The sequence below is a fragment of the Dromiciops gliroides genome, chromosome 2 (assembly GCF_019393635.1).
Source record: "Dromiciops gliroides isolate mDroGli1 chromosome 2, mDroGli1.pri, whole genome shotgun sequence".
Classification (NCBI taxonomy): Eukaryota; Metazoa; Chordata; class Mammalia; order Microbiotheria; family Microbiotheriidae; genus Dromiciops; species Dromiciops gliroides.
In genome coordinates, this window is record NC_057862.1 from 161,764,645 (window position 1) to 161,785,995 (window position 21,351).

At 37.4% G+C, this 21,351-nt stretch overlaps 1 protein-coding gene across 11 annotated transcripts in view; it reads left to right on the forward strand.

The window, feature by feature from the left end:
- The window catches only part of ZNF280D (zinc finger protein 280D), a 107,945-nt gene extending 87,067 nt beyond the window's left edge, over positions 1-20,878 (forward strand). For 8 of the 11 annotated variants that reach the window (XM_043982949.1, XM_043982954.1, XM_043982947.1 and 5 more), the window contains one exon: positions 303-2,807. In XM_043982949.1, coding sequence (XP_043838884.1) covers positions 303-921 — 619 coding nt within the window. In that variant the 3' untranslated portion in view covers positions 922-2,807. Of the gene's footprint in view, positions 1-302; positions 2,808-20,467 lie in introns of those variants that run through there. The other 3 variants (XR_006354757.1, XM_043982956.1, XM_043982958.1) reach the window with 3 other exon arrangements.
- The last annotated feature ends 473 nt before the right edge of the window (positions 20,879-21,351 follow it).

Below are 21,351 nucleotides of genomic sequence, written 5' to 3' on the forward strand. Positions count from 1 at the left end.
CTCTTCCACCTCGCTTAAAATGAGATTACTTATATTAAATGTAGTTACCTTGTTTCTAATTATGTACCTTTATTATATGACACTGGTTCATCTGATTTTATTTGTCTGAAACGTCATCATTCTAAGCTATAATAATCACAATGTGCCAAGGAGTCAAATATCTTAATTTTATTATGTGATTTAGCGTATGTTTTGATGCAAGCGTTCCTTGATCCTTCTAATTAGTACATTTTTCTCTTTTTAGCATTTTTCCCCAATAAACTTTGCTGAAGAGAAAAATAATAAATGGCTTTGTTTTACAGCAAACAAGAAAATGCTTCTTCAGAGGAAGCCAAAAAAGAATGTGATGTAAATCCATGTAAAGGCTCATCAGCAATAAAGAATGAAGAAAGTACAGCAATTTTAAATATGAAAAATGACCCTAACCTAGTAGCCCAGGATAGGGGCTCAAGGAATTTCTTCAGTCCTGTTTCAGATAATAGTGATGTCCAAGAGGTGATGGAAGAACAACCAAAAAACACTGATAGCAAAACTGAATTGAAGATGTGCCAAAGTTTAGAGAATGTAACTTTAAATAATCAGACTAACAGCTCCAGTGAAGCTAAGCCTTCTTCACGGAATACTAAAAATTTGAAATTAACAACAAATGATGTTAGCTTTGAACAGTTTTTGAGAAAAAGAGATGAACCTGAATCTGTTAGTTCTGATGTTAGTGAGCAAGGCAGTATTCACTTGGAGCCTTTGACACCATCCGAGGTGCTTGAGCATGAAGCCACCGAGATTCTTCAAAAGGGTAGCATTGAAGCTCCAGTTGAGGAAGCTGGAGTCATTTCTGAGCAAACAGCTGACATTTCTAGAGGAACCAGTCCTAGTACAACAGAAACAACTGTAAACCAGACAGATGAAAAGGAAGCAAGTTGAAATGAAATCAGCCATTCATTCTAAGTTTTAGTTTAAAAATAATAACAGTAATGATGGTAAAGAACATCTTGGACCATTCCTACTGGGTGTGCTCAGTGACACTTTTGGAAATAGAAAAATGTAAGGATAGGTTATACATACATTTTATATGTGTGTTAAGCCTATTATTAAGTAGTCAATTTGCCAGTCATAGCACAATTAAACATAAGTAACTAAAAGGGTATGTGTGTTCTGATGAAGGTTAAATTTGAAGTGGAAAAGTCTCATTTGATTAGTTTTGGGGGTTTTTTGTTGTTGTTTTTTGTTTTTTCAGAAAAGGGATGACATGTAAAGTAAGTAATCATAAGGATTACTTATATAAGTTAAGTAATTATAAGAAAGGATACATAAGGATATTAATTATTAAAATTTTTGAAATCCCTAAAATGAAAATCTGTTACATTCTTTTCCACCATTCTTACAAAAGTTTTGAGAAGTCCTTTATGAAGGTAATTGGTTAAAAATGATGGTTGCTGGGTGAGTCAGAGAAGGTTTTAACTTGGAGTGTAATGCTGATGTGGAGCATGCTTACAGTGATGTATTAATCTAATGACAGTTTGGATAAATGTAAAATTCCTTTGGATTTAATGTCACATTCCTGTCTGTCAGAAGCATGTAAACAGAATTATATGAATCTATGCACCTCCATACAGGTGTTAGCATCCCAGGCTGTAAGCTTACCTTAATTAAACTTTCAGTGAAAGTGAAATTCTTAAAATATATATTTGTGGTTTTTGTCAGTGTGCAAGCTGTGCATAAATCCCTGACGTATTAGTTGTATAAAGTAGGACTCATTACTGGAAATACTGTAGCTATTACTGCTTTTACTGTTGTTTTAATGATTTTTGTTAGTAATAAGTAGACCCACAAATGGTCTGTAAGCCAAGCCAAAGTTCGGTTTAATGTAGAAACTGTAAAGCAGTGAACTGGAAACATGTTCTGTCATGTATTCAGCCATTTAAAACTACTTCTTTATGTTAAACAAAGACTGAAAGGGGACCTAAAGCAGAAATGTATAAATCAATTTCAGGAATTTAGCCTAATGTCCATGAGATGGCTGCTAAAATTATTTTTTGTTTGTTTTTACTGTCTTAGGAACTCATAGATGTAGGAATGCATAATATGATTAACAGTAGTTTGCTTTGAAATACTGACAAACTTCATTAAAAATGCTGCAGTTTTACTCCATTAGAATGTGTTTTGAACTCTTAAATTTTGTTTCAATGAATGTTGAATGTTTTAAACAACTATTAAACACTGCTGTATATATTAGTTTTTGAGTAAATATTTGCAACAAAAAGTTGTCTGTGGGTACTTTTATTTTTCAGATGATTTCTTAGTCTTGAACAATTGTTTTTAACAGTAGAATATTTAGGAATAGAATTGTTTGGTTGGAGACTCTTTTATCCTGTATTTTATTCTATGTTGAGTAATGAACGTTTTATATTAAATTATAGTGTAATTTAAGAAATTATGCTCTTATTACTTGACAGGAGAAATACATACTGCCTTATCTCATCATGAGGTATCACATCTCACTTAAGGAGAGAAGTATATGGCATTTGGTTTGCTCAGCAACTTTGAGAAGTTAATAAGTAAATACATTAATATTTTATAAAACTTGTTATCTATCTTGTCATTTCAGATATGTTCCTAAAAATTAGTGGTTAATTTTATCTTTCCTGCCCTATAAAGATGAGTTTATATAAACATTGACCATCTCTCCTAAAATCTTGTTTGGCATAGAGTGTTGCATTCAGTGTCAGAGGCACTTGGCTCCACTTAATGACTTGACACTTACTACTTAGATCATAGACAAATCATTTAACTTTTCTGAGCCTCAGTTTACTCATCTGTAAAATGAGAATAATGGTATTTGTAATACCTGCATTGCACAGTTATGAGAAAAGCATTTGGCAAACAATAAAACACTATTTTTAGCACTAACATCTCCCTTTCTCTTTTAGACATGGATTTGTGGAGGGGTTCTCATCTTTGCAGTTTTAGGTAATTAAAAATAGTTTGCAAAACTTCACAGTATAATCACACCCAGGAACCAAAAATACTGCTTTAGACTTAAGCCTGAAAGGACCCTGCCACTCCAGGTGACTTGTAGAGTTCCCTTGTCATTTGTTCTTAATATTGGGAGTGTCCTTATGCTGCAGTAATAGTTTTGTGGTAAGCATGAGCTCCGCTTAGAATTTATTAGAGTTATGAGTCACATTCTCAATCATAGTTATGGGAACCCAAAGCAATGGGAATAATCTCCAGCATTCTTCCAAATTCCCACACACATTGTGTGCCTAGAGGATGTACATTCCTGTGTGTGTGTGTGTGTGTGTGTGTGTGTGTGTGGTGATGATGATGATTGAGTAGCAGCAAATTCATGACCAGAAGCATATCATTCATGACCTAGGTTTTATGTTTTCAAAAACTACCATATTTATTTGCGTATTTTTCTCTTCCTTGCTTGTATACACTCTAAATTTGAGTAAAGAAAATGTTTTCTTCAGTGACATTAAGTAATTGGTAAAAGCAACTGAAGAAGCATCATGAAAATACTGTCTATTCTAAATAAAAAGAATCAGTGTTTTCATTTTTCAAATATATAATAATGTTGATGAATAAACATGCATTTTTAGGCACCCTCTGGAAATAGTTCTACCTAAGGATATAGATCCATAAACAGGACAGAAGTTTACATTCCACCAAAGGAGGCAGGTGGGAAGTGTGCATGGATAGGTAAAATAAATAGCGTGATTTGACAAGGAGGATGATTACTAACAGCTGAGGGATTAAACCAGGCCACTGAAGAGGAGAAAGCATTAAAAAGCAAGGAGGACAGGCTATGCAGAGGCACAGAGGAAGGTGATAGAATATTATATATAAGTACCAGCTATTAGGTCAGTTGGACTGGAGTATAGAATGTGTAAAATGGGAGGGAATAAGTATCAAGTACGTACTGTGTGCCAGGCACTGTGATTTACAAGTATTATCTCATTTGAGACAAGCATGAGATGTAGAAACTATTATCCCCATTTTACAGTTGAGGAAACTGAGGTAGAGAGGTTAAATTCCTTGTTCAGAGTCTCATAGCTAGTAAGTGTCCGAGGCTGGATTCTTCCAGAATCCAGGCCCAGCATTCTATCCACAGCACCACACAGCTACCTCAGTTAAAGGGCATTACTGTGTGATGTGGAAAGTTAAACTAGAGCCAGATTGTGAAGGGCTTCTTGTGCAGTGTAGTCATTGATATGGTTAGGCTTGTGCTTTAGGAATATCAGTTTTGCTGCTTTCTCCTCATTTGAGATAAGAGCCTGAACTAGGAAGCTTATGCTGTGAGTAGAGAGAAGAGGGAAAGAGGAAGTAAAAATGACAAGACTTAGCAATTTATTCTAATTTGGAAGATACTAGAGAAGTCAAATCAACAAGCATTAAGTGTCTATTTTCCAGGCACTGTGTTAAACCCTGGAAATATAAAGAAAGGCAGAACTCAGTCTAAAGGAAGAGACAACATGCAGACAACTTATAGGCAGGATAAATTGGAGATAATATCAGAAGGGCACTAAAATTAAGGAATTCTGGGAGAAGAGGGTAGGATTTTAGCTGAAACTTGAAGAAAGCCAGGAGATGGAGATTGGGGAGAGTTGCGGGTATCAGAGACAGCCAGTGAAAATGCCAGAAGTTAGATCATCTTGTATAAACTGTTCACTGGCAAATACTAGTATTTCCTCAGCTCCCTCACTTCTTAATCTGTGATCTGTTTTATGACTCCATTACAGTGCAATTGCTTTTCCAAGTTACCAATTAACTCTTTTTTTTGGGGGGGGGTGCAGTGCAATGAGGGTTAAGTGACTTGCCCAGGGTCACACAGTTAGTTAAGTGTCAAGTATCTGAGGCTGGATTTGAATTCGGGTCCTCCTGAATCCAAGGCCAGTGCTTTATCCATTGCACCACCTAGCTGCCCCCTTCAATAAATTCTTAACTGCTAAACCCAGTGGCCTTTTTTCAGCCCTCATTATATCTGACCTATTTGCAGGTTTGCTTTGTTTTTTAACACTAGAGTCTACCTTCTTGTGTCTTTGGGACACTGAAATTACTGGTTCTCCCTTCTGTTTGAATGCTGGTGCTCTTAGAAGAATAAAAACTAAATGGCTTATCTCCCTTCCCTTCCCTTCCCTTCCCCTCTTTTGGTTTATGAACTATCTAGTTTTGTGCATCAGATATTCTTCAAGTTTTTGGATCATTTCAGCTTTTTCCCCTTGCTGGTGCTCAAAGATGGCTTCTCTTTCGGAATTCTTTATCTTCATTTTTTAACCTTTTTAGGTTAGGTGTCATGCTTAAGTTTGGCAGATGCCAAGCCTACTTTGGTGCTACTTTCTGCCAGTTATTTCTTTTCCAGACTATTCTAAGCATACATGTAAAGTCCAATTAGAAGAAGGTTTTTATTTAACTCAGAGATTCTCAAACTTTTTGGTCTCAAGATAAGTATTGTATTCAAAACTGGTTTTACTATTGAAATAACCATGTTTCACCAAAAATGATTTGGGAGAGCCAGAGGCAATGTCTTGTGAGACGTTTAATTCGAAAGAAGCCAAGAATGGAGATACTTGGTGATTTTCTCCTAGGGAAGAGTGAGACAGTTCTTTTCTTGGAGCAAGAATCCAGGATATATGGAAGAACCTCCTGGTTATCAAATGAGATAACTACTATCCACTTACGGTAACTCACAGAAGTGCAAGGGATAGTGCCAAAAGGAACTTTAGAGGTAATCTGGATTCTTTTAATTGGTACTATATTTTGGGGGGGTTCAGAAGTTCTAGGCTATTTCCTTGTATTTCATGCATGATGGTGCTTAAATTTTTTGGCTCGTGATTTTCTAGACCTGTAATCCTTAAGTTGTTTCTGTCAATCTTATCTGTTTTGCTTCTAATAGAGATTTTGTGTTTTCTTTTGACATTAATTGCTTTTTACTTCTCCCCAGTTGTCCTTCACTTCTATGCATTTGTATTCCTAATTAGGTCTCTCTTTTGTTCTTTGGTAAAGTTTGCCAAATTATTTCTGGGGGGGACAAAACATAAATTCTGCATTTACAATTCTTATTTCTCAACCTACTTGGGAGCATCCTGTTGTAGTTCCACGCCGTCTTGGGAATTTACATGTTTCTCTGCCACATTGGGTGTTATTCTTTTTCCTTTGTCTTATTTATTAATGGATGTCTGGACTCTTAGCCAATTTGGAAGCCATATTGTCTTCTGCTATTAACACTTACCTTTTGCTTTAGCTGCTTTATGCTCAAGGTCTTTTTCTGATTTGTTCCCTTTTGTTGTCAAATTCCCCAGTGGGACTAAACCCCAGAACAGTCTCAGTTTCCTCACTTGCTAGGTAATTACTTTTTATTGTCCTCAGCCTCTGTGACAGCTGGACACCTATCCCCTTTCCTTTAGAACTGTTAATGTACCAGGCAGAACAGGCTTCAGAATTTTCATTTTCCACAGTTCAGGGAGGGGAAGGGAGCAAAGTTGAGTTTTGTTGCAAACTAGTGGGTGGGATTGTGCAGCCCTGCCAGAGCATAGTGGCTGATGAGAGAGGGACTACTAAATTAATACACGAGGGATTGTTAGTTCATTGGGTTGTTACCTTATTAGGAGTCTTAGTGTTTTATACCATGAAGACAACTGAAATTGCTTCATCTCTTGTGCATAATTCCTATTTTGGAGAGGGTTGAGAGGTCATGAGAATTGGAAAAAGTGTCTAGTCCTCCATTTTGTTGGTCATGTCCAGAAGGAACTTTAAAAGTATTGCCAAGGATTATGAAGTCTTGAACAAGAAACCGAAGACTATAGGGATGTAGGTTTTCATTACTATTAATCATTGACATCAAGGTCCAAAGAAGAGAAAAAAATGATTTTGGAAGTGAACATCTGACTCAAAGGGCGCTAAGAATAAGATGTGGACTAATGTGCAACAGCTTAAAATATCGGGAAGCAGGGCCTTCTGAGCCAGGATGTACTGGTATACATAAGACTGGTAACAATGTATTTGCTGTTATGGCTAACAAATTAAATGATAATGACTTTAGACTAAAAAAGGATGAGGGAAGGAGAAAACTGCCTTGATATATAGACAAGCTGAATGCCACAGAGTGGCTACAGTTATGGACTAAGACTAATCGTTAAGATATGCTGAATTTCGAAGGAGGCGAAGAGAGGAATTGAAGGGAGGAGCCACTAATCAAGATCCCGCACCTCAAATGTCTATAACCAAATGCTCAAAGTTTAGGTATCAAGCAAGAGGAACTAGAGGCAAAGAGACAAATTACCTCATGGGTGTAACTGACTGCTTAGGAGATGAAACCTTTATCTGAAATTCTTTAACTTTTGTTACTTCTGCCAAGAAGAATAACCCTCTACCCTAAAAATGAAGAAAAATGGTTAATGAGGGTTGGTTTTCAAGGTGAAAGAATAATAAGAGTGGATATTTACTCTTGATGAATTCAAGTCACCTGGTCCAGTCCTATAATACTAAAATAACTGGTGGATAATAATCATGCCACTTTCAGTGATAATTTGAAAGATTATGGAAAAGAGCAGAGATGCATCAGGACTGGAGGCAGGCAAATGATGACCTAGTTTTTGGAAAAGGGAAGAGAAACATTTGCAAGCCATAGTCCAGGATCTTGATTCCTGGAGAAGGAATACCTATAACACCAGAGCTATACTTTGACATCTTTGAGTATTGTAATTGGTTAAATGGAATGAGAAACATGGGTTTCTTCTTTCTTTGTTTTACTGCTCAAGGTCCATTACCAAGGGAATATAAACCTCTAAGATCCCAGTTGTCATTGGGCCTTTCAAACTAATTGAATACATCTGTGAAGTCATAATTTTTGGAAATGGAGAAGACCATGGATAATTTAAGGATTGAAGGCAAAAACAAGTATTGGGAGAATTTGGAAATTCCAGCAAGCAGTGAATGGAGACCATTCCAGCCAAACCCCCTAAGGAGCCACTGGTGGGAGAAGAGCACTTCAGCCTCACTTTGGTCTCTTCCTTTCTCCCCCAAATTCCCCCTTTAGTCAGAGTCCTTTTTGAGCTTTAAAAGGTCAAGAGGACTTTGTACTTACTAAATTCTCACTTTTGTCCTCGAAGCTTCCCCAGATCAGCTGATGGCAATGAACATAAAAGATTGGATATAGATTTACAACTCGACAAGGAACCTGGTAGAGAAAATACAGCATGCTTAAAGGGAACTTCTTGAGCACCCCATGGATGAAAAAAAGACCTAACAATTAAGAGCTCTGAGTCACCCCATTGCTACATGTGCTCTCTAAGGTTGAGCTGATTTTTCTTTGGACCATATATGTACTTGTGGGAGAATATGTCACAGACTTTTTTTGGAGATGTTTTGTACCAACTATTCTTACTGTACTGCTTTAGTAAATTTCCCTTTTAAAAAGCTACTTAATATGGGCTAACCAAATGATTCTCAGCTGAAAATCTTGGAGGACTAGGTTGGTGGGGAGAGGAGAGTGACAGGAGTGAAGGGGGACAGGAATCACACCAGTGGGGATTGAGCCAATGGTTTTAGACAATACAATTTCTTAGAGGATACCATTTTTCTTGAGGGGGTAATGTAACCTTGTTTCTGAGAATTGTCTGTGAATGTTGGAATTAGGTTAAGGATCCTCAAAGCTTATGGGCAACATGCATTACAATTGGTTTAGCCATTCCCCAATGAATGAAAAAATATACTTTTTCCTCCGGTTCTTTGCTAACACAAAAAATGCTGCTATAAATATTTTGATGTATATAGAGCCTTCTTTTGGGTCAGCAACCTCCTCGAGGTATATGCCAATCTCTAGGTCAAAGAGTATGGACGTTTTAGCTTTTCTAGAACAATTACATAGTTTTCCAGAATAATTGTACTAATTCAAAGCTATCCTTCCATAACTGTTCCAACATTGACTATTTCCATCTTTTTTCATCTTTGTCAGTTTGCTGAATATGAGGTGAAACCTCAGGGTTGGTTTGATTTTCATTTCTATCAAATATGATATGGAGCATTTCTTCATATAATTGTTAATAATTTTTAATTTGTCTTTTGATAACTGTGTTCCTATCCAGCACTTAGCACAGTGCTGGATAGTAGGTGGTTAATAAATGTTTATTGACTGCCACTTATCTATTGGGGAATGGCTCTTGGGCCTTATGTGTTTTTATTAGTCATCTATGTATCCTAGGTTATATAGTCTATCATATTTATAATTTCCTAATTATTGAACCAACCATAAATTCCTTCTATAAATCCAACCTGGCAATCACATTATCATTTGAATTTGTTTGTTACAGCCTCTTTGCTAATGTTTTATTCACAGGGTAATATGATCATACGATCATAGTTGTAGAGCTGGGAATGACATTAGGATCTATCTAGTCTAACATCTTCATTTCCCAGATGAGCAAACTGAGGACCAGGAAGCTAAGTAACTCACCCCACACAGATAGTAAGTGACAAAGGCAGGATCTGGAGCCCGGGCCTGACACTAGCACTAGCAATCACACTCCTGTAATCCAGTAGTTTTACATAGATATCCATTAAGATTTGGCTCCATCATTTCTCCACTTAACCTCTCCCTGGTGTAAGTTTCAGAACTATACTTGCCTAGTTTGGCAGAATCCCTTTCCTTATTTTTGCAAAAAGTTTGTGTAATAGTGAAATTAATTCTTCTTTGAATGTTTGATAGAACTTTCCTGTAAATCCACTAAATCCTACAGATTTTTCCTTTGGAAATTCCTTTATGCTGTGTTCAATTTCTTTTTTTCTGAGGTTGGATTATTTAAATCTTTATTTCTTGTTCTATCCTTCTAAATGACTTATATTTTAATTTTTATCCATGCCATGTAAATTATCAATTTCATTCTTTGATTCCAAATTCTGTTTTTTAATTCGCTTGGGGTTTCACGATTTGTTGCTTTTGTAGTTTTATTTTTAGTTATATTCCCAGATAATCGATCTGTTCTTTCTTTTATTTTTTATTTATTTGGGGGAGGGGGCACTGAGGGTTAGGTGACTTGCCCAGGGTCACACAGCTAGTAAGTGTTAGGTGTCTGAGGTCAAATTTGAACTCAGGTCCTCCTGAATCCAGGGCCGGTGCTTTATCCACTGCGCCACCTAGCTGCCCCTGTTCTTTCCTTTACTGATGGTACAATTTTCTAAGTTTTTGTTATCTTGTTGCTATGTCCTTATTTTCTGTGATTAAATTATCCATTAGTCTTATAATTTGTTCTTTAACTTACCAGTTCTTTAGGATTAAACTATTTAGTCTCTATTTTTTAAATTTTCAGTTGTTTATTCTGAATTTAAACACCAAAAAAGGTATTTACATACACATTGATAACAGAATATGAGCACTTTATGATGATGATCCTTTGACCTTGTAGTGCTTTTGAAGTTTCTTTCCGAAGGAGATGGGTGAATTCATTCTATCTTAACTTTCCCTTCTCCTTCTAATACATCTGAATAGTTTTAAATTTATTCTAAAAATATAGAATATAAGCTTTTGAAAATTATAATTTTCAGGGTGTCCAAAGATTCTCAAATGATCTCTTTTTGACTTGCTTTCTAGGTGAGTTGTTTTTATATTAAATATCTTCTATTTTTTTCCATTTTTTCAATCATCTGACTTTTGTTTTAAAATTTCTTCTTTTCTCTTGGAGTCACTGATTTGTTTGGTCTATTCTAATTTTCTAGGAATCCACTTCTTAGATAAAATTTACAACTCATACCACTAAGGTGCTTATTCTCCTAATTCCTTCCCTAAGAACTTCTATTTCATCTTTTTATTTCTTGCTTTATTTCTTCTAGATATTCATTCAACTACTTTTTTTCCCTTGAGTCTCTATGCTTGCAGTGTTATGGAGTTAGATTTGCAATCATGTTTGATATTCTGGTGTTTTATTTACTCATATCTCAAGCTTTAGGTACTGAATTGGCCCTTTGTGCTAATATTAGTTTCTACCCGCTGCTCAGTGGTTACCTCTGCTTGGTCTTCCTCTGGGTTCTAGTGCCATCCTCTACTTCTTAGAGCTAGGTCCTTCTGGATCTTTGAAGTTCAGAGTACCTCTTGTATCTTCAGTTCCCTCTACTGCATCTCAGGTAGCCATCTTGTTGGGAAGTTTGATTCTATTTTCACTTTGGCCTCTGGTGTTCTAATAAATCTAAGCAGTTTTGTTTTATGATTTAAAATATGTATGTATATATACATATATATACACACACACACAGTATCCAGGTTTTTTGCTTGCTCATGATTTTCTGTAAATTTAGTCTTAAATTTTTATTTCTTGCCTGTTTCTCAGGTTATTAGCTTTCAATAATATATACTTTACATTTTCTCTTTTTACTTTATTCTGATATTTCTTTGCTTCATGAAGTCACTGAGTTCTGAATGCTCTATTCTGTTTTTCAGGCAGTCTATTACTTAGGTAAGGTTTTCTACCTTCTGTTCTAAACTATTCTCCTTCCAATAACTCCTTAAAAATTAGAATTTGTCAAGTGGGAGCTAATGACTCCATGAGACATCAAGGAAGAATAAAACAAAGTCAAAGGAATTTTAAAAAGAAGAAAATACTAAATTTCTCATAGGAAAAAACAACTGACCTGGAAAATCGAGGAAAGGAAATTTATAAATTATTACACTGCCCGAAAGCCATGATTAAAAAAAAAATAAGAGCCTAGACATCATAGATGTTATAAAGGAAAACTGCCCAGAGATCTTAGAACCAGAGAGCAAAATAGAAAATGAAAGACTTTACCAATCATCTCTTGTTTTGTTTTGTTTTTTGGGTTTGTTTTTTTTTTAAGTGAGGCAATTGGGGTTAAGTGACTTGCCCAGGGTCACACAGCTAGTAAGTGTTAAGTGTCTGAGGCCAGATTTGAACTCAGGTCATCCTGAATCCAGGGCCGGTGCTCTATCCACTGCGCCACCTTGCTGCCCCACCAATCATCTCTTGAAAGAGATCCCAAAATGAAAATTCCCAGGAATATTATCAGAGCTCCCAGGTCAAGGAGAAAATGAAAGCAGCCAGAAAGAAACCATTCATATACCATGAAGCCATAGTCAGGATCACATAAGATTTAGCAGCCACTACTCTATAGAAGCAGAGAGCTTGGAATATGATATTCAAGAAGGCAAAGGAACTAGGTGTACAACCAAGAAGAATCTACCTTGCAAAACTCTATATAATCCTATGGGGGTGGGGGATGGGGAAGTACATATTTAATGAAATCGAGGACTTCTAACATCCCTGATGAAAACATTAGAGCTGAATAAAAAATTTGACATTCAATTCAAGATTCAAGAGAAGCATAGAAAGGTAAACATGAGGGAGAAATCATAAGGAACTTAATAATGTTAAAACTGTTTACATCCCTAAATGGGGAAGTGTTAACCAGATGGAACTAGCCTCTAACCTCTGAATGGCTGGAGCCAAGCTGAGCAGGCCTGAGACAGGAATTAGTCTTATTTTCAAAGTGAGGAAAAAAGCTTGCAAGCAAGGAGGAACTCTAGACACATGTGCCAGGGCTCTGCCTCTAGTGGGGGGACCTGAGGCAGTGTGGGGAGATCTCAACACATACTAGTGGCTGCCTGGGGAGCTGTAGTACTGACAATGAGAGGTAACAGCAAGAATATGACAAGTTTGATTCATTGCAGGACTTTTCTAGTTTGTCCTGTGCTTGTCCATCTCAGAGAATACCTGGTGAATTATGCGACTAGCCTAGACAGTGAGATCATCTGCCGGGTAATCACAAAGGATTGTTGTCTTGCCAAGCTCAGGGCACAGAAGATGATACATATAACCCCAAAGAACTTGATCCTCACTTCGGAAGAGAGCATGGGTGTGAGGCTATTGTGTTGGAATGATCTTAAAAGAAAAATGGAAGAGTAAGAAAGAAGGGTGTACTGGGAGAAGGGGAAAGAGAAAGAGTGGGGAAAATTCTCACATAAAAGGGGCACACAAGGAAGAGTTTTTACAATGGAGGTGAAAATGGGGATGGGGCAATGAGTAACTTTTGGACCTTGCTCTCATCTCACACACACACACAATTGGGTATAGAAATTATTCTTACCCAACTTGGAATTAGGAGGAGAAAGAGCTAAGGAAAAAGAGTGAGCGGAAATATAAGAGAGAAGACAGACTAAGGGAAGCAATAGTCAGAAGCAAAACATTTTTGAGGAGGGAATGGTTAAAAAAAAAAGATAAGTAGAAGAGAATAGGATGAAGGGAAATACATAGTTGTCAATCATAATTGGGAATGAGATGGATTCACTCGTAAAACAAAAGTACATAATAGAATGGATTAGAACCCAGAATCCAAAAATATGCTGTGTACAAAAGACACACTTGAAACAGAAGGAAACAAATCTATTATACTTCAGTTGAATTTATAAAGGCAGGGATAGCAAAAGCAAAAATAGACCTAATTAAAAGAGAGAAGTAGGAAAACTACGTTTTGCTAAAAGGTACCAGAGACAATTAATTAGCATAAATATTAAATGTGTATGTCCTAAATGACATAGCATCCATATTCTTTAAAGAAAAGTTAAATGAGTTACAGAAAGAAATAGATATTAAAACTATACTAGGGGCAGCTAGGTGGCGCAGTGGATAAAGCACTGGCCCTGGAGTCAGGAGTACCCTGAGTTCAAATCCGGCCTCAGACACTTGAACACTTACTAGCTGTGTGACCCTGGGCAAGTCACTTAACCCCAATTGCCTCCCTGAAAACAAACAAACAAACAAAAAAACTATACTAGTGGGGGGGAGGTTCCATTTTCCCCCCTCAGACCTAGATAAACAATAAAGAAGAAAGAAGTTAAGGAAATGAATAGAATTTTAGAAAAGTTAGAAATGATAGCCCTCTAGAGAAAAACCTTATGCAGAAAAGCAGAAATAATAAATGCATCATTTTCAGATCACAATGCAATAAAAATTACATCAAATAAAGGGTCTTTGAAACATAAATTAAAAATCAGAAACTAAGTAACCTAATCCTAAAGAATGAATAAATCAAAGAAACAACAATGGAAAAACCAAAATTAGTGGGATGTAGCCAAAGCAGGATTTAGGGGAAATTTTATATGTCTAAACACTCACATCAATATGTTGTCCAATTAAATGCCAATAAAACTGACAATTTAAATGAAATAGAAGAATATTTACAAAAATGTAAATTGCCCAGATTAATAGAAGAGGAAATAAAATACTTGAATAACCCTATCTTAGAACAAGGAACTGAATAAGCCATAAATGAGCTCTCTAAGAAAAAATTCCCAGGACCTGATGGATTTATATAAGTGAATTCCACCAAACATTTAAAGAATATAAACTACTAAAGATAGGTTTAAAAAATCCTACCAAGTTCCTTCTATGACACAGATATGGTTTTGGTTCCTGAGTTTGGGAGAGCAAAACCAAAATGAAAACCATAGACCAATTCCCCAATGAATATTGATGTAAAATATGAAATGAAATATTAGCAAGGGGGCTACAATATATCACAAAGATCATACACTGTGACCAGACTGGAGTTATACCAGGAATGCAGAGCTAGTTTAATATTATGAAAATTGAAAACGCAATTGACTGTTTCAATAACAGTAACAACAAAATCAAATTATTAAATCAATAGATGCAGTAAAAGCTTTTGACAAAATACAATACATTCCTATTAAACATACTAGGAAGCATAGGAAGAAAAGAAGCTTTTATTAAAATGATCAGTAGTATTTACCTAAAGTCAAGGGCAAACCTTATCCTAACAGGGATAAACTAGAAACCTCAATAAGATCAGGGGTGAAGCAAAAATAATGATAAGATAATGATGTTACCATCATTATTATACCATTATCTTTGGGGGGGGGGCGGTGAGGCAATTGGGGCTGAGTGACTTGCTTGGGATCACACAGCTAGTAAGTATTTAGTGTCTGAGGCTGGATTTGAACTCAGGTCCTCTCAACTCCAGGGCCAGTGCTCTATCCATTGCACCACCTAGCTGCCCGTTACCATCATTATTATTCATTATTTTACTAAAAATACTAGCAATATCAGTAAGACAAGAAAAACTGAAGGAATAAGAATAGACAACAAGGAAACAAAACTCACTTTTTGCAGATAATATGATGGTATAGTAGAGAACCTGCAAGAATCAACTGAAAAACTAGTTAAAGCAATGAACAACTTTAGCAAAATTGTAGAATATAAAATAAACCCACATAAACCATCAGCATTTCTATATATTACAACAAAACCTGGAAGGAAGAGATGGAGGAAATTCCATTTAAAATAACTACAGACAGGGGCAGCTAGGTGGAGCAGTAGATAAAGCACCAGCCCTGGATTCAGGAGGACCTGAGTTCAATACCACCTCAGACACTTGACATTTACTAGCTATGTGATCCTGGGCAAGTCACTTAACCCTCATTGCCCTGCCAAAAAAAAAAAAAATAAAATTTTAAAACTACAGACAGCATAAAGTATTTGTGATTTTACCTGCTAAGATACACCTAGGAACTATATGAATACTGTTACAAACACTTTTCACACAAATAAAGACATCCAAATAATTTGAGAAATAATAATTATTCATGAGTAGGACAAGCTAATATAATAACAATGACAATACCCCCTCTATTAATTCACTTATTCAATGCCAAAACAAACTAACAAGCATTTTATAGCGCTAGAAAAATATTTGGAACTTATGATTGCTCAAAACAGCAAGAAAACATCAATATCTATTGCTCTGTATGCTCACATTCCCATTTATATAAAGTATTTGAGAATATACACGCACAAGAGCCTTCTTGATGTGAATATTAGAATAAATAACTAGTTAAGTCAAGCTTCTGAACATTTTGTTGAGTGCTATGTGCTAGGCAGTGTACTAAGCCCTGGGAATACAAAGAATAGGAAAACATAGTCTCTATCCTCAAAGAGCTCACAGTCTAATTAGGCGCAAAGGGGTTGGGGGGGATATATACAAGCAACTATATATAAAGACACATAACTGGATCAATTATAGATCATCTCAAAATGAAGGGATCTTAGCAGAAACTTGAAGCCCAGAGGTGGAGATGAGGAGGGAAAGAACTCCAGGTATGGGGGACAGCCAATGAAAAATTGGCAGAGGGTCAAGAGAAAGGAGTCCTGTGTCACTGGATCATAAAGTAGAAGAATAAATTGTAAAAAGACTAGAAATGTTGGAAAGAGTCCAACTTATAAAAGGCTTTAAAAGCCAAACAGATTCTGTTCATATCACTCTTCATCAGTTTATAAGTCTACAAAAACGTTCATTTTTATAGTATTGATATTATAGTATAAATTGTTCTGGTTGTGATAACTCCACTCTGCAACAGTTTATATGCCTTTAAAAACATCTATTTCCTCCTTTCTTACATCACACTAGTATCCCATCATATTTATTTGGCCGTTCCATAATTTATGTACATCCTCTTAGCTTCCCCTTAGTTTTTTGCCACCACAAAAAGAGATTCTATTAACATAAACCATAAAGGGCCTTTTTCTCTTTCTTTGATCCCTCGAGTACAGACTTAGCCATGGTAGAGCACAGGGGCAAAGAACATATACTGCTTAGTAACTTTTTGTGTACAGTTCCAAATTGCTTTCCAGAATGGTGGTACCCATTCAGAGATTTACCAACAATGCATCAATGTGCCTGTTTTCTCACAGCCCCTCCTGTATTTATCATCTTTCTTTTTTTGTTATTTCTGTCACTCTGATGAGTGTGACTGAAAAAACAACTTTGAAAGCTATAAGAACTATTAACATTCATGATTTCAGAGGATCGATGATGAAATGTGCTATTCATGATAGAGAAGTGATAGACTTAGCATGCAGAATGAGACATCTACTTTTGTATTCAATCATTGAAGAAATCGTTTTTTGCTCAACTATACATATTTGTTACAAAAATTTGTTTTTGTTTTGTTTTGTTTTTTAGTGAGGCAGTTGGGGTTAAGTGACTTGCCCAGGGTCACACAGCTAGTAAGTGTCTGAGCCCGGATTTGAACTCAGGTACTCCTGACTCCAGGGCCGGTGCTCTATAACCTAGCTGCCCCCAAAATTTGTTTTTGTTAATGGATTGGGCAATGGGGAAGAGAAAATAGATTTCTGATATGGTTGAGGTTTTTTTTAATTGAGAGGAGGGGCATGCTATATATGTGAAAGGTTGCATGCACTTTCAGACAAGGTCACTTACTAATTTTACTTAACTGTTTTATTTTATTGAGACCTCTCCTAAAGTGGGAATAATCTGTAAATGTTTATAATATAAACAGAAAACATCCATAAAACTTTTAAAAGAAAGGAACACTAAAAATGAAGAGGAAAGAAAAGCCTCTTATTTGAGGTAAGCAGGAGTTTATTGAAAAGGGACAGGCATGGCCAGACTTGTACTTAAAGAAAATCCCTTTGATAATTAAGTGTGGGATGGGCTTGAGTGAGGAAACACTTGAGGCAGGAAGACCAATCACAAGGCTTCTTCAGTAGTCCAGGTATGAAGTAATGAGGGCCTGCACCAGGGCAGTGGCAATGTCAGAAGGGGGAAGGGAGTGTATATGAGAAATGTAAAAGTAGAATTGATAAGACTTAGCAACAGATTGGATATGAAAGGCAAGTGAGGTGTTAAGAATGGTACCTAGGTAGCAAGCCTGGATGATATGGAGGATGACTGTGCCCTCAGCAGTAATAAAGAAGTTAGGAAGAGGGGAAGATTTACTGAGAAAAGATGAGTTCAGTTTTGAACGTTGTGTTTAAGATATCTATAGAACATCTTGTTTGAAATGTCCAGTATGACGTTGGAGATGCAGGCCTGGAAATCAAGTTAGAGCTAGAAGAATAGATCTCAGAACATAGAAATGATAATTGAGTCAATGGGAGCTGATGAGGTCATCAAGCAAAATAGTAAAGAGAGAGAAGAGTAGATGGCCTAGAACAGAGCCTTTGGGCTACACCCATGGTACATCCAGGTGGAACCTGGATGAAGATGCCGCAAAGAACATTAAGAAAGAGTGATCAAGGGGCAGCTAGGTGGTGCAGTGGATAGAGCACCAGCCCTGGAGTCAGGAGTACCTGAGTTCAAATCTGACCTCAGACACTTAACACTTACTAGCTGTGTGACCCTGGCCAAGTCACTTAACCCCAATTGCCTTAATTAAAAAAAAAAACAAACAAAGAAAGAGTGATCAGACAAGTAGGGAGAGAACCAGGAGAGAGCAATGTCATAAAAGCCTAAGGAGAAAAGGACCAATTAACAGTGTTAAAGGGGTGCAGAGAGGGGACAGCTAGGTGGCGCAGTGGATAGAGCACCGGCCCTGGAGTCAAGAGTACCTGAGTTCAAATCTGGCCTCAGACACTTAACACTTACTAGCTGTGTGACCCTGGGCAAGTCACTTAACCCCAATTGCCTCACTAAAAAACAAAACAAAACAAAAGGGGTGCAGAGAGGTCAAAAAGGATGAGCATTAAGAAAAGGCCATTGGATTTGGCAATTCCGAGACCATGAATAACTGTAGAGAATCTGTATATCTAGCCCCTTGCTGTATATTTAGATGAAGAACCTCACCTCATACAGAAATAAACATTAAACTAAAAAGAAATGGACAAATAAATATAATTCACGTTAAGATGAACAAGGAATGATGATCTAAAGGTTATGTTTTGGAAACAATCACTGTTTTCATTTTCTTTTTTTAAAAAAGTCAGCCTGAACCAAAAGTCCCTTTTTTAAAAAATACCAATATTCTTTTTGCCTTGCTATATAACTGTTTAACATTTATTCAATAATTAAAGATTTGAACGGCACTTCCCATACCTTGAAAAACTGAAATTGAGGATCACTAGAAAGTCAAAGGAGTGGGTGTATGGTGGGCATGACCAGCCTGCAATAAAATTTGAACTTGGGAATTGGGAAGAAGTGGTGTACAGGGTATCAGGGAAATGGCTAGCCAAGAAAGAAGATGTGCGGGCCATGAACCCAGAGCAAGAGCTAACAGATAATGTGGTAAAAAATATGGAAAAGCGGCACCGAGGTCCGGGCTTGGAGCCGGGGCAGTGGTATTCCTATCCTTCTCGGCACTGGCAGAAAAACGCTAGGCCCACTTGCTTGACGACCCTCCGCTGCCCTTCCCCTGCACCAATGGGACTCTGATGAAGGAAGGACTGATTGCTCAGGCTGGGAGCAGCCCCAGGGCCCTTAAGCGCGCTAACCTAAGAAAGCTGGCTGCCCAAGACCCCCGAGCTCATGCTGATAGTCTGGGCGTGTCTCAGATTACCAAGAGCGGGCCGATGAAACCAACTACCAACTTTCCTCTCTTCCTTTTCTATATTGTTGTTCACATATTATTAGTTAGCAATAGTTATTATATTCCTTTTACTGTTCCATCAAGGAAACATTCCGTTTCTTGAGGAAGCAAAGGGGGGAAATGTGGTAAAAAATATGAAAGTTTTTAACAGTCGGTTAGGATAACTGAAAGACGCCAGTTTTTGAAGGACCACCCTTTTGGGGAGGAGACGAACAGTCTGCCTGCTGCGCACGTCAGACTGCCTGCAGCGCACTCGACTTCCGGGGTGGAGAGAACGGAAGTGGGGCTTTTTTCCTGCTCGGCTGGTCTCCTGACGGCGCGGCTCAGACGGTCTCTCTCCAAAGGTGGCCTTTTCGGTTTGGTGAGTTTTTATAAGGAATATAGACTAAGCTTAGACTTAAGACGATTTGTATTGTGTTTCTACTTTCCTATCCTTCTAATCAACATCACCTTGTGACTACCATAACAATAAAAAGTCTATCTAGAAAACCAGAAGCTTCTTCCATTTACTAGTCTGGGAGATAAATTAAGGGAAAGGTTAAGTAGGGGAGATTTATGATCTAATATCCAATTTTAAATCTCACAATAAGCAGCTCCACTGGAATTCTTAAGCTGTCAAGAAAAAGCAAACAAGGCCCCCATCAAGGCCCCAGTGGAGTGGGCCCCATAGCAAATTAATGGGAGGACAAGATACTGAATTACATACAGTGAGCAGTCATAGATAATTTGCAATATACCTGCATTATTGATGTATTGGGAGTCTGGTTCATGTGTAAACCTCATCAGCTTGCTAAGACCCTATCGATCCGCTTCCAGGAGAGTCATGATGAGTAGAGTATATGAGCATGTTCTGTTACTGTTTCTGGTTGGCCAGCCGCACAATTAGGAGAAGTCTTTTTCCATTGGCTGTAAAGTCAGAATCATTGGCATCTTCCAAAGAGCCTGAATCAGCTCTGGCCATTTTTTTGTTGTTTGTTGCAAGTGAAATGGTTTCTCCACTCATGATTCATGTTATAAGGGGAAGGGACAATGGGGCCTTCTCCTCCTAAAACCCCATAATAAACTGGCTTGGGTTTTTGGTCTTTGCGTTCTCTTTGGTTCATTTTTTTTCCTTCCTAGGTACCAGGAATAGGTTCTCCCACATCAAGAGTTTCAGAGGCTGGGAGCTTGAGCCAGAAGAATCCTGGAGTCCTAGAATACACATTGGGTATTAGAGCCAACCCAGCAGGGAGGCCTCAAGGAGCATAGGGTGATCATCTGAGTGACTATGGGAGCCAGCAGTGATGCCCCTTGGCCTCTGGACAGGACCTTGGTTGGACTGATGCTATGTACAGTATAAAATGATTTTGGTGGGGGAAGGACTGCACCCAACCCCCAGATGTTGGGGGAAATGTTGTTACATTTGTACTTGCTATGTCTGTGAAGTAAATATCAATTTGTCAAAACTACCTGGTGTTAAGTGGTTAAATGGAACTGTCCTACACCTCACTCCCCCGGCCCTCACCCTCATGGGTAGAACACAGCTTGTGGGAGCTCAAGCCAGAGGCAGAGAAGAAAGGTATCTATAAACTCTTCAGGATCCCTTAGAGTCCTGAAGGGCAGATGCAGCCTTCCTGACCCTGAGAGAGTGAGGCCAGGACACACAATAAGATCATAGATCCCATTTAGTGTTTAAGTATATCTAGTATATTCTTTCCACTTGATAATATTCTAGGGGGCAAGGCCTATTTTGTTCCTATCTTTATATTGCCAGTATTCATCCAAATGCCTGTTACATTTTTACACTTAATAGATCTCTATTGAATTGAGATGTAAAAAATGGTTTATCACATACAGGGAAAATGCTCTTTGTGCTCATTAGTGGATTTAGAATCAAGAAGAAAGACCTAACAGAAGAGTTCCAGGGAACTCATGATAGAAGAGGATCTCCAAATCCAAGAAAAAAAAAAAAAGAACTGTGGAGTATAGATGCTGACTGAACCATACTATTTCTTTTGTTTTTG